We start from the raw sequence: 13874 nt of genomic DNA, 5'->3' as shown, positions 1-13874 counted from the left end.
TTTCTCCCCAAACAGTGACTTCTCTCTGTGCGCAAACAGCACACCTTTACCAAACACACGTTTTGTTTTGCATCCGCCACCAAACGTGCCCGCTTTTTCAGCCTCCGGCCATCGTACCTGCCCAACCCGCAGCGACTCCGCGTCCAACAGTCATCCTTCCTCTTTCCGCTTCCACCTCCGCTTCGTCTTCATTTTCCCCGCTCTCCAAACCTCCTATAAGACTCTCCACCTCCGTAACCGTCGCGCGACTACTCCCTAAGAATCCCTTCCCCCCCACAAAGCATCTCTTCAGCACCATTCATCCCACTAAGCCGCGTCGTTAGACCAAATGCTGTTCAAAGTCAAACTCTACCGATTGGATGGAAGGAATACTCTACTATATCCCAGGAACTTCAGACAAAGCATTCATCCCCAAGACAATTCTCCTAGGCTATTTTCATTTCGCTGCGACGAACCCAACCCCGTGTTTAGATCTATAGCGGAGAGTAGGAACTATCTTTAACCGCAGAAGGGATATATCTCTAAAGAACAAAACAATAGCTGCTCCTGTAGCCCTCTAAGAGGCTCTGAAAAACAACAACAAAAAAAAAAAAAGCCCAACACACAACGACAGGTGAACACAAAAATGGGTTTTATCATGGGCCACTGGACGCAGTGGTGTGCGGTGTCTGCTTGTTGAGTTTCGTGATGCTGCCAGCCATGGTTCCCTCCCTTGCTGTCTGGGGGAATCCCCGCCTGATTCACTCTTCACTGCCCTCGACTCTCTCGCACCTTAAAGAATCGCCTTGAGACCCTCGCTCCCTCTCTCCCTCCTCCGCATATCCCCAAACCCTCTCCTACTGCTGCTTCCCCATCCACTCCGGCATCCTACCTTTGCCGTATCCATCCAGCCGAACACGTCCTCGAACTTGCATCCTGCTCAGTGCTTTAGTCTGACACTGATCCCCTTGACACCTTTCCCCCCCTCTTTGTAGGAGTTCCAAGAAAAAAAAAAAGCGCGTAGACTCCAATCGCTGTTGGAGTCCTGGTTTGTTTCTCGCCTTTTTAGATATTATTTCTTGGCTATTTGGCCTCTCTTTGCTCCTTCGGCAGGCTCTTCTCCTTAAGCTTGTGCGCTCTTCTGGAGACCACACAACGATGTCGCAAAGCGAGGACGAAAAGCCCTCCTTGGAGGACTCGGGCCCGCTCAGCTCTCCCCACTTTAACCTCGCCAGCTCGATCATCGCACACTGCCTTGCCAACAACCCTTTCGAAGCTGCTTTTATAAATCGCGGCCCTGGCATCTTTGCTGCGGCATTTGCCTCCTTTTCTCGCTTACCTGCTGCGTTCGTTGGGAACAAGGCCAATCCAAATGCGCCTTTCCGCACTAATATGGAAGCCGTTGTTGCGGCGAACGATGATGCGCATTCGTACTCGAGTTTCGCATCCACCGCCATGTCTTCGGATGTTATGTCCTCTTCCGGCATGTCCACGCCATCGACCATGATCGGCGACGCCTCCGTCGATTCCTCGTTTTTCTCTATCCCACCCCGGTGCTCATCTCCTTACACACCCCCATACGACCTTGGGTCGTCTTCTAGAGATCCCGAGCAGGCTCTGAGCAACGTGGATGATTCTGACGAGGATCAGTACTCCGATGAGGATTCTGATTGCGAATTTGCCGATGTTGAAAGCGACCATGGATCTGAGGTCGGATCCGCCGGATATGACGAATATAGTGTCGATGAAATGGCATATGAAGGCTCAGAGGATGGTGATTCGTGCATTGGGGGTGACGAAATGGAAAATGACGGTGTGTACCAATTGAGTGTATCTTTCTCTCTGTTCAGCACTAACCAGTCTTTTCCAGATGATTCCATCGAGGAACAGCTGTCTTTTATATCGTTCGAGCGCTCAGTTCACTTCTCCTCCGCTGATGATGAAGTGATCCCCGACACTGGCTTTGAAGAGCCAGTCCCGGATGCCGTTCCTGAGATGACCTGTCACGAAAGGATGGCTTTAGCGGAGCATCTGAAAACCCGACGAATTGGAAACTGGGAGAATGGAGGAGACTACGATCCCGAGGAGCATTCCCGCGATTCTTTACAGCTGGACAAGGAGCTCCTTTCCGCTTATATTAACGGTTTACGCACCTTGAATAGAAATCGCTGTGAGACGGCTCTCCGATCACGAACGCTGCATGCGAGCCACGAGAGGCTAGGCCAAGTTGATGTGCAGACAGATAAAGATATGAATGAATATTTTGAGCGTATCAACGACCTCCTTCGTGGCATTTTCCCCAACCTATTCACCGAAGACGAGTACCTTCGGATCCTTTCCGAAGCTGAATCGGCCATCTCCATTGATGAATGCGGTCAGCTGACTTATGAATCCCATTCAGTGGCTGTCCAGCACATGATACGGAGCCTGCTGGCTGAACGACTTGGTTATGATGATATGTTCCTCGAAGATGAGATACTGGAGTGGTTCGCCGGCAACCTGATTGCACCGCTGGGTCAACAGGCTCTGGCCCGTCGGCATCAAGAAAACTGAATGGTTTATCTGTCTTATGGATTTATGACGATCTATTATCTTTTCCCGTACGGGTTACTTGTGCTTAGCATGTTCCTGCCTGACCTTTTGGTTTAATCCGTTTAGAGGGGCCGATTACATAAAATCAAGGAACGAAGAGTCCCATGGAGTTTTTCCTCGGTTTCCCTTTTTTCCGCCCCCCAGATTTTAAAGAAAGTAGTGCGATTTACTGATTTCGGGACTTTGCGGGAGCTTTTCTGTTTCTTGAAAATTCTACTGCCCTTTTCTTTAATAATGCTAATTATTTTTTTTCCTCCTCCCATATGTGCTGTACGTTCCTGTTCGAGTGAAAGATAGAGGAAGTTTCTCTCCATCTTTGAATTGCTGGAACAATGCTACTATGCGTTGCCATCGAAATACTCTGTGTTGTGGCAGAGTATCCATATATATATATGTAGAGTACTCCGTACAATTCGTCCATCGCACGGAGCAACTGCGATACCACTTCATATAACCAATGGAGTGTAACCTCCAACAATCCAGTACACAAGAAGTTTCTTCCTGACATCCGGTGAATTCGGAGCTTTTTTGTACCTCCCCTTTTTTTTTTTTTCGGGTTTAACTACATAACTGTGTACCTGCTATATCCCACCCCCTTGTACGGTCCTGCAGGCTATAGTGCTACGGCTAGTTAGTTTAGGGCATGTTATATAACTTGCTTATTAAAAAAAGGATAAATAAAAGAAGAAGAGAGAGCAAGGAGAAAAAGAATAAGGAAGTGAATTCATCATGGTGCTTTTTGGCTTCTTTCTTTTGCTTTTTCTTTTCTGTTCTCTAAAAAAGAGGGACGAGGAAAGTTATTAGCAACGCACACCATATACGTACATACGTACCGTGCTCTGGTTGGTTTGGATTCTGGAGCGTGGATATTACATGCAAAGGCAAGCATCCTCAGACGAAGGGAAGGGGGTGGGGGAGAGGTGTCATTTAATCAGAGATCCCTGTAGGATGTGTAACGGCTAACGCCGGTGGTCCAGCAGAAGGGACGGGCAGATTTTATACTTGGGGACTGTGGGTGAGGTGAATGAATGAGTGAGTGAGTGAGAGAGAATGTGTTTTCGTGTCGGTGCTAGCAGTTAGTTACGTATGGACGGAGTAGCTGAGTACGAAAAATGTGTTCTTATCATTCCTTTTCAGCTTCTAGAAAACGATCTCGAGATTGAGTAGCTAACTAGAGAGGAGAGAGCCTGGGCTCTTCCTTTTTTCTTTTTTATTTTTATTTTTATTTTTATTTTTTTTCCCGTCAATTTCAGAATTATAACTGCATAACTAAGTAATAAGATGGGCGATATTACCGCCGTGCTTCTGGGGGATACAAGCCACCCCCAAGGAGAAGGGAAAATCTGGGGGCGGAATAAAATCTCGCGGGTGGTCATTTAAGTTGGTCAACCGACCAGGGTTGGGCTCCCTTTCTTCCCCAGGGCTCGCTCTCTGCCCGCCAGTGTCCGGGGGGGTTGCCGCGACAGCCCTATTGGCCGGCAATATCGATCTCTTTTTCTCGTTCTTTCAGTCATCTTGTCGCCTTTGGATCCTCCTTTTGGGGCGGTTGAGATTCTAACTTGTGCTGCTTTGTGCTGCCCTCTCGGTGAAGGATGATTCGGGGAATTCCACCTTTTCAGTCCTGCTGCTACGGGGGGTGACAATTCCCGTTCCAATGTTCTACGAGCCCCATCATCACTCTCTTTGCTTCGTGTTTCGATTCCTGAGGTACCATGTTCTCCGTAGCTCGGATGCTGATTTGTCAAGCTCCACAAAAAAAAGAAAATCATCGATTGCGTGCCCGCGATGGACTGACTCCAATCCATGGCCCGGCGAAGGGCCCCAGACATGCCACTAACCGTTATCCTGGAGTTTCCTGGACACTAGCCGACAGGGGGCGCGCGGCGACAAGAACTAGCGGCATGCATGACATGACAGGGATGTGCGAGCCACGCAAACCGCGAAACTCGATCAATTTGAAACTTGAAGCTGGAGGAAGGCAAGAGAGCGAACGCCTTAAACTATCGGTTAACTCGATAGTTTGTTAGTTCTGGATCAACATCGCGATCAAGAGAGATACTAGCTCGAAGAGAGGGGGGTGGGCACGGTCGTCGATAGCTTACTCATGACCTCTCGCTAGCGAGCGAGTATCACTCCATCATCAAGGTTGGCACTATTGGAATCTGAGTCTCGCTCGACCCAAGCGGCCAGAGGTACAGGTGGGCCGGTCGTCCCCATCATTCGATCGAATGATTGGGCTGGGATTTCCGGATCAGACAGTCTTCAGGTCTTTCGAAACCTTCAATGCCTGGATGGGTGGGTATGATAGATGGACGGGGCTGTTTGATTCCCAATCTTCTTAATTTTTTTTTTTTTTTTTTTTTTTCGGCTTTTTTGTTTCCCATGATCTTCCCCAGGGCTCCAGGGTTGCCTGCAGGTTGCATCTGCGGCACGGTGCACTTGCGAACGGTTGTTCGATGATCATTCTATGGAAATTCCACCGGCGAATGTGGCAATGGGTCTTCTTTTGATCTGCAGGCTTTGGAAGAGGGAGAGAAAAAAAAAAAAAAAAAAAGGAAAAAAGAAGAAGAGATGACAGGTTGAATCTTGTCAGTTTGATAACTACGTTCGGTAAAACAGGACGAGAGAGATAGAGAGATACATGATAGCTCTGGGCTACTTTCGATCCAGAGAGGACTGATTATGCGAGAAGGGAAAATTCAGCTGTACGTTAAATTCCGGCCTATCAGACAAGTAAAAAAAAGGGGCGCCCCCTTCTCGCAGAAGAGCACTCCGCCCCGTGCTCCTCTGCGCTCTCTCGCTCAGCTCTGTGTAGCACAAGCGACGAGGCTTCCCATGATTGGCATTCGTCTGCTGCTCTGTTGGGGGGTGCGGCTGGAAGACGAGAGAAGGGCAGAGCCAGCAGTCGCTTTCTTCAAGTCCGCCTGTGTTCGACAGTCAGACAAGAGGAGCAAGCAACCGGCGATCTCGCGACCAAGCAGAACGCATATCTTTAGTAGAAACCCAGTTTTAGGGCCGCCAGCTGACGAGTTAACATCGCTAGCTGGGCTTCATCGTAGTTTAACTAACCGCCTAGTTTCAACTGCGCTCCGTGCTCCGAACAGCGTCAGATAGGAAAAGGAAGAAGAAAAAATCAAAAAAAAATAAATATACTTAAGACCCTTGCCGGATCTAAAGACAAAGGGCCCGCATCCCGCAAATCCCCACTTTCTCCTGAACTCCTCTGCTTGTCGGTAGTTTCTCTTGAAGAATCTTTTTTTTCCCCTTCTCCGTCCCTTTTTTTTTTTCTTCCTTTCCTTCTCGAGGCTTTTCATTTCCCTTTCATCTCTTTCTCCTGCTCATCTCGACTTCGGTGCTGAGGCGGTGTTGCCACTATCTCTCCTGCTTTGACGCCGTCGTCGCAACCGTCGTCCTGCAGCTGCTGCCGCCCCGTCGTCCAATTGAATTTCCTCGCAAGCCAAGGGCTCCTGAGCAAAACTACGACCGTCGAGCGATCATGGGAGTGTCCATGCTGCCGGCGCCCTGAAAATCAAACGACGACTTAAAACCGATAAATATATCAGACAAGGGCTTTCTTTTGCAATTTCGGAGAAAAACACCAGTACCCGCACTGCCCGTTGAATAATTTACATGCCGAAGCGGACTTGGCTCTTCCTCCACGGCTTAAAACGAAGTAGTAAAGATATAACTGCTCCTTGTTGCGTTGTCTCGTCCGTTTCCTTCGTGTAAGTCACCGCTACCCGTCCGACCGCCTCCCGTGTGCAAGGGGGAGGGGGTTTATTTCCATCCCCAGGGTTAAGAAGGAAAGATTAAGTCCCGGGGGGGGGGAGAAAAAAGAAAGGGAAAAACAAATACGGAGTACATCGTGGATGTTTGCAATCCCCCAGTTCTCTGTTGCTGATGCTCCCCAATTGCTTCAGGTACATTGCTCCTTTTTCTCGATTACCGACCTTTTAAATCCACCTATGTCACGCCCGCAGTGAATCCATCTACCCTTTTGTTTTTGGCGCGAGTTGTACAGGCGGCCCCTGGAACCGGCGAAGCTGTTTCTCGCACGAATGAGCTTCCGTGTGGACTTCGAATGAAATTCATTCCCATCCCGCCATGCAGCGCGATCACCCACCTCAGGGATTTGGCACGCGGTCATCCCGGCGAAACCGCAGTTCCAGCTTGTCCACAGACTATAAGAAGATCCCAAAGACGAGCTGCCTACTTTCACCGCCCCTCGTCAACCCGCAACCGCAGTATGTAGTGTCCTCAGCCGTCCGACAGGTGATCACCGCGGATCACAACGCCGCCACAACGGATAGATTCCACAACGAGCGTATCGAGATCACGGATGCGGCGTTGATGCTGCTGAATGGCTTCCTGGACAACCTGCTGTTCAGCATCCTGTTAACCGCCAAATCCACTAAGATCATCGCCATTCGACCGGCGGTGTCCGAGGTGCTGAAGCCCAGATTGGCGAGGGAGGTGGTTTCTGCCGCGGACGATGAGCTGGGTGAATATATCGGAGGAAGCGATGACGAGGATTTCCCAGAGTTCTGCGGTGGCCAGGAACCGTCCGGACATTTCGAGCTGGAAAGGTCGTGGAAGCTGACTCGCCTGAGATGCATGGTGTACTCGAGGTTGGGCGACATGGAGGAGGAAGATGAGGAAGATCACCTCCGCCGAGAAGGCCTGGACGAGAACGGATCCCGTCCCGGTCGGTTTTCCAATCACATTGGACACATCACACCTGCAGCCGCTATTTTTCTTACGTCCATATTAGAATACATTGGCGAGAACGCTCTCCTTATTGTCGCCGAGAATGCACGTAACAGGTCAAGTTACGGGACCCCGAAATCCAACGAAGACCAGTCGGAGGAGGCCCAGATACCCAGGCCTTTAATAATAGACGACGTTGACGTGGAGAAAATAGCTTTGAATCCAACGCTGGGCCGGCTGTGGCGGACTTGGAGGAAGCATTCCAGGCTACCTGGGCTTTCAAGGACCCTCTCGCGGGAATCCCTGTTACGTTCACCACGAAAGACGAGCAGCAGACAGAGCAGCGTTGGCACGCTAGAGACCGTTGACGAACCGCAGCTTCGTCCAATTACCTCCCATCCACCCGTCTCGGAAAACGCCGAGCCAATAGACCCTACCGCCATACCTCTCCCACTATCAGATAACGACGTCGACGAAATTGAGATTCCGGGTTTTACTGCCCAACTTGCTGTAGCGATTCCTGCACGCGCCTTTCGACCACGAAGTCTTTTCATAACGCATAATGATATTAATCCTCGCGCAACCCCAGAGCCGGCCTTGCCCAAATCGGCTTCTGTTCTCGAATACCGCACACATTCGCGATCTCACTCTCTCCCCACCACGCCGCTGAAGGGTAGAGCGGCTCCTCCCAAGAAAGCTCCAGACCTGGTTGTCATTCCGCCGAAGAACGAGGAGAAGGAGGAGGAGGAGGAGGAGGAGGAGGAAGAGGATAATGATTCGGAAACAATGGATGAAAATGCAGAGCATGTTAATATAACTCGAACACGAGGATCCAGTACCCTTGATTGCGAGTCGCGTCCTCAGCGACGTGAGTCCGTGACACTTAATTCTTGTCTTAACGCCGACGATGACATTGGAAGCCCCGTTTCTTCACTGCATTCTGATGCTATTGGAGTGGCGATCGGTCATTCCCAAATATCCGAAGCTCCTTCGCCAGTTTCTCAAATGGACAGTTGGATATCAAAGGGAAGTTCAGAGTATGAAGACTACGAACAACAGCCACAACAACAGCAGCCAGCGTTCACAATTCCATCGGCCAATCAGCCAGCAGCGCTTCACGGACAGCAATCCGGCAGAGAAAAGGAGACACCGATGACCCTTCACCCGACACAACAGCTCCCCGTAGATCTTTATTCGACCGCTCCATCTCCTATCCCGCAAAAATCTCCTTTACGACGTTATGCACATGAGCATCCCACCCCTCCCGCTGAAGGAGATGACACGATAGTCGAGACTGCGTTCGTTTCGCAGCCTAGCAGTTCCGTCTCTCCGCCCCCGAGACTCACCCCTCTCCGGGAACTAGTTGCAACAGCGACCAGTACTCCAGACGAACACTCGCCCAGCCTGCCTGCAGTTTCTCAATCTGCAGCGTCATCCGAGCCGATGTCTGCGTCGAGCAAAAGCGATAGATCTACAAGCTCTCAAGCTAAGCGCATTAATATTAAAATCCCCGTGACTGGCAACACGGTCCACGCGATGACCAACTCTCCTCGAAGTGTCTCTTCCGCGAGGGAGCGCGCTGGAGTGCAGCGTGTTTCCCCTCCTCCGTCTAAATCGCCCAGTGAGCCGGGAGGGATGAGGCCTCGTCGTTCAGAAAGCAATAGTAGTTTTCCCGAACGGAGGCCTATTACGTCCGGCTCCGGTACTTCTCAGGTATCAAGCAAGCTCAAGGGGCTGGTGAGCAGACAGATGACTAGCACATCATTGCGTTCATCTGGGGATGCAAACGGCGACGGAACTTCCGACCTGGACCAGCTTATTGAGAGCGACGAGACTCTTCACTACACGCTGACGCCCAAGACTATGAGGGAAATAGAGGTAAGTTGTCACTAGACGGCTTTACAATTACGTAACCGCGCTAATCCCCGAGCGCAGGATCCTGGTTCCCCCCGGTGGGCATCCGTGCGGACAGGGAGCGTGGATTTGAGAGATTCCGGCAGTGCAAAGGGCTCGCCTACAATTGGTGGCGGCTCAAACGGGCTGCGTATCACCGCGTCTGCACAAAGCCCTCCCAGAGGGCCTGCGCCACAGCCGAGAGACGCTCGTGCAGAGGTGAAATCCGTCCGAGAATTCGCCAACTTTATCAAACACACCGGCCCCGGGCCCAACTCGATGAAGCACACTCCCATCGTCATTCCTAGCTCGACACGGCAAAGCAACATGTCGCACGACTTCACCTCTATGGCCTCACCATCACCCGTATCGTCCCGTGCACAGAGTTCTATGTCGGGATACCTCTCAAGACCCAACCGGCCTCGCCTGGAGGCCCGCCCGGCTGTGGCGCCTAAGGATAACCAGACTTCGGAACTGATCGATTTTATCCGGGAAGGACCTCCACGGGATGGATCGCACCGAATTCCTCGGACTGTCGCACCGTTCCGGACGACGATGGATTCAGATGACTTCCACTCTCTAAGTCCAACACGCCTGGATAGAGACACGTTCACCCATAGCTCCATAGCAAGCACCCAGGATGATTCTGTGGCCGCACGATCTTTCAATTCATCTTTTAATTCGCGTACGGGGCTGCTCGAGGCGGTGAGCCAGGGGAATAATCGGCCGGTTAGACCTCAGGCTCAATTGCACTCTGTACTGGATTCGCCAGTGGATGAAGTTCGGGAACCTGTTCGGACTCGCCGGCGAGTGAGAGATCCATACGCCATCGACACAGATAGCGAAGACGAGTTCGATGAGCAGCCGCGGAGACCTCAGAAAAGGGAAGAAAGCCTGATGGATTTCCTCCGCAATGTTCCCCCGCCTCCCACCAACGACGAACCTCCTCAGCTCCTATCCGTCAACATGCGCGCTGCAAACGCGATGCAGCCCGTCAAACCTAGGTCCAAAAGCACAGCATCCACGATGAAGTCTCGTCTCATGCGAACCACCTCAACAGACAAAGCACCCAAATCTAAACTATCACGATCCTCTTTACGATCCCAGAAGTCCTTCGCGACAAACCCTGTCACAACGACCCCAGCGGATGCGCCCGCCCTCCCCTCACTACACACAACCACGTCATCCGTATCATCCCAGTATTCCTTCCGACAGGAACCGTACGCCCCTAATGTGACGACATACCCTGCACACGTCGATCGCCTTCGAAACGGGTACAACATGGGTCCGCATCCCGCCGACGACATGCGAACACCACCACATTATCGCACTGGTAATTCCGGAACCGCGGCGTTGGCGGATTTTCTTAGAAACACGGCTCCTCCGGAGTCTCCTCAGACGTCTCGCCCGCCTACTTCTTCCGCAAAGGAAAGTGGTGGAGGCCTTGGTTCGTTCTCCAGGGTGTTTTCGCGGAAGAAAAAGCAGGCTATTTAATTTTTTTTCTTTTTAATTACTTTTTAAGTTTCCTTTGCTTTTTGGCTATTTTCTTTCTCTCTCTCTCTCTGTGTGGACTCTCGGGAGATATGCTATATCGTTGCTTTGGGATAAGGCATCTTTTTTTTAATGTCTCCTATATTTATTCTATTTCTTTATATTTTCCTCTTTGGAGCGCTGCGGCTTTTTTGCCATATGAATGATTCAGGAATTCTTTCCGTTGGAATATCATAGTTTCTTAGAAGAGGACTGTTTTGATTTCGATTTTTGGCACTTCCCTATTATCACTACTATTTTCGCACCAAGCTGGGTCAAGTTTTTCCTTTTCTTTTTCTTTTTTTTCTTTCCTTTTCCTACTCGATTCCCTTTAATCCCACGTTTGTTCATGTATATATTTTATGTACTGGAAAGAAGGATACCTCTTATGTGACGAACGTCAGCCGCTTATTTGGCGGTTGGTTGGTTTTTTGCTCCAATTGCTTCACTCCTTATCTCTCTTTTCTGCCTTATTCTTTTCCAATGCCGTTTACTCTGGCTCTTTAATATCCATCTCTGATATCCTGCCCTCCAAAGACGGTGACGTACGACCCATTTGAGTTTTGTGCTGTACATATATATCTTGCCGTAGCTGAAGGAGGTGCGTCCCTCTGATTTGCAATTTCCACGTCGCGGTTTTCTCCTTTTTCTGGCACTGCGAAATCTCTGTTTCTATGCCCTTTGAGGTCGGTGTCTTGTCAGCATCATGGGAAGTTATTATCAGCCCTGTCAAGCGCGAGGCGGATGTGCTTTGCTAGGCTTCCCTCCGTCAAGCTCCGAGGGTGAAGTCTCACATTCGATAATGCGATGGCGTACCCCTTCATCGCATGGATTTCGGGCAGACAGCTTTCATGGTTTCAAGACTTTCCCAATACCACCTCAGACAAAATATTGCATTGATACATGCGCCGCTTATCGAATATAAAAAAGAAGTTGGTATGCCTGATACATTTACTTCTTTTTATTTTACCCCTTTTTTATTTTACCCCTTTTTTATTTTACCCTTTTTTTTTTTTTTTTTTTTTTTTTTTAATTTTCCCCTTCATTCTACCCTAGGTTATCACATCAATGCAAGTCATCCACGCCGTTGCCCGCCGGCCGTCCAGCACTTGTCGTGGGCCTGTTCGCTTCCTCACCATGCTGCTGCCTCTTTCTCGGCAGGCGGAAACAATGCTTTTTGACGGTCGAAGGAGCTACCCATTCCGGCCGGGATGCACCGCTCTCTCCAATCGCGGGCAAGCCACGACAGACACCTCTCCTGCCTACAAGACTCTGCTGCTCTCTAACTCCCTCATCCATTGTCAGACCTTCACTACTCCTTTCTTGATATCTACCTGATACAGAGGGAAGAAAGGACTCCCGGCTTTTTATTCACCTTAACCATACGTCTTGAGTTCATCTCAGCCATGTCAAGTATGGAGAAGAAATGCTATGCTGTGGACCCGGACGGATGTTGTGCTGCTGGTGCGGCAGCAGGAAACGCCGTTTGCTGCGTGGGAGGGGGGCGCGTCAAATCCGTCTAAGGTAGAGGGGTCCAATTCCCCTTACCCTCCTCGGCAGCGAAAACCTTCAATTTTGAAAGGAGACAAGAAGGGAACGGAGCACAAAAAAGGTAGAAAGTCTGCTGATTTCATCAAGGAACCCGTGTCCGCCGAAGGTCCCATGGCTGTCCACGATCCTGAGCCGATTGAACCGAATTCTCATGCTGATCAAAACCAGGCTAGCCAGCCATCTACTCCTGCGAAATCCACGCCATGGAAGTCGGCCAATAACTCTACTGATTCCTCTCAATCAGAAAATCTTCCGACACAAGATGAGTACTCATGGTTTAAAGTCTCTCCGCGCCACCTGATGCTGGCTTCGCCGCACTTCAAGGAAACGTTGACTAAAGGAGGGAGAAAAGCGCATATTCTGGATTCTGATGGATGCATAACCATCCGAGAAGACGGCAGAGACCCAGACGCTATGTTGCTTCTGATGAACGTTATCCACGGACGCACACGCATGGTCCCGCGAGAGATTACCCTTGAGATGCTCGCTAAAGTTGCTGTTCTCGTTGACGTGTATCAATGTTCCGAGGTTGTTGCGGTATTTTCAGACATTTGGATTCAGCGATTAACCGTCCCTTTTCCAAACACCTATTCTAGGGATCTCATTCTATGGATTTGGGTCGCTTGGGTGTTCCGAAAGCCAGAGGAGTTTCAGCTAGCTACACAAATTGCCCTGTGCCAAACTCCAGGACCACTTCCGACCCTTGGGTTGCCAATTCCACAGAAAGTAATTGGTAAGGAGTCTGAGGTTTTACGTATTCTTTGGGTGCTAATCGGCCGTTTAGATACGATCGATGAACAGAGGAAGGATTCCATTGACCAGATAGTGGAACACCTCCATGGACTTCGACAAGATTTCCTTGAGCAACAGGAGTCATGCTCCTTTGAATGTAGTTCGATGTTGTTCGGTGCGCTTACTATAGAGATGCACAGGCGGAATCTTCTTCCACGGACTGCATCGCCTTTTCCCGGTGCTAGTTTCGCGAAGGTTGTCCAGAGTGTTCGCCTGATCCGATCTCCCACGTGGTGCCCTGTTGCCGGATGGGTCTCGTTTAATTCCACTTGCAGAGCGCATGGCTGCATTCTGAGCAAATTTATCGATCCGGTGATTGAAGGCCTGGAACACGATCTGGCGGGATTAGAGTTGAATGATATCGAATGATTGAAATTTCATGCTTACAAGAGTTTATTGCCAAACACTCAGCCCGCAGCGAAAGGGACAAGGATGGGTTATCAGCATTGCAAATGAAGACACTTTTCTGGAGTATGGATCACTTTGAATGTTACTTTCTATCTTATTAGCGAACAAGGCAAAATTCTATGTCTTCTAGTAGTCAGCTATCTGTTCTGAGTTAGTGTAGGAGGGTTGGCTGAGGCCATCCTAGTTCCATCAAGTATACACAATAAGATGGTTTTGTTTGCTTTTGTTGGAATATGTGGCCAGTGGGTCAGATAAGTGATGTCCATCTCTTATATCCAGCTTGTATTCTTTCTTTTGTCTTGTTGTTCATTGGTTAACTTCTATCCAAATCATTGATATCAGCATTGGCTGCTTCATTGGACCAGATGATGAATTTAGTGCCCTGAGTTTTTGGAGATAGCACAGCTGGCACAGCAGATATC

The 13874-nt window shown here is 49.9% G+C and overlaps 3 protein-coding genes across 3 annotated transcripts; all 3 read left to right on the top strand.

Moving 5' to 3' along the window:
• Positions 1-133: 133 nt before the first annotated feature.
• On the top strand, positions 134-2858 carry D8B26_007520 (uncharacterized protein). The gene is made up of 2 exons (XM_003067041.2): positions 134-1792; positions 1850-2858. Exons 1-2 carry the CDS (start codon positions 1138-1140, stop codon positions 2530-2532), a joined length of 1338 nt encoding a protein of 445 aa, XP_003067087.2. The 5' UTR covers positions 134-1137; the 3' UTR covers positions 2533-2858.
• Positions 2859-6675: 3817 nt separating this feature from the next.
• D8B26_007519 (uncharacterized protein) lies at positions 6676-10665 on the top strand (the record flags this gene model as incomplete). The annotated part of the gene is made up of 2 exons (XM_003067040.2): positions 6676-9156; positions 9214-10665. 2 exons carry the CDS (start codon positions 6676-6678, stop codon positions 10663-10665), a joined length of 3933 nt encoding a protein of 1310 aa, XP_003067086.2.
• A 1467-nt stretch (positions 10666-12132) lies between these two features.
• On the top strand, positions 12133-13413 carry D8B26_007518 (uncharacterized protein; the record flags this gene model as incomplete). Its single annotated transcript, XM_066125559.1, has 2 exons — positions 12133-12985; positions 13037-13413. The coding sequence occupies 2 exons, from the start codon at positions 12133-12135 to the stop codon at positions 13411-13413; spliced, it is 1230 nt and encodes a 409-aa protein (XP_065981643.1).
• Positions 13414-13874: the final 461 nt, after the last annotated feature.

Source organism: Coccidioides posadasii, chromosome 4 (genome assembly GCF_018416015.2).
Source record: "Coccidioides posadasii str. Silveira chromosome 4, complete sequence".
Classification (NCBI taxonomy): Eukaryota; Fungi; Ascomycota; class Eurotiomycetes; order Onygenales; family Onygenaceae; genus Coccidioides; species Coccidioides posadasii.
Note: the sequence above shows the minus strand (reverse complement) of the source record. Positions and strands in the feature narration are given on the sequence as shown.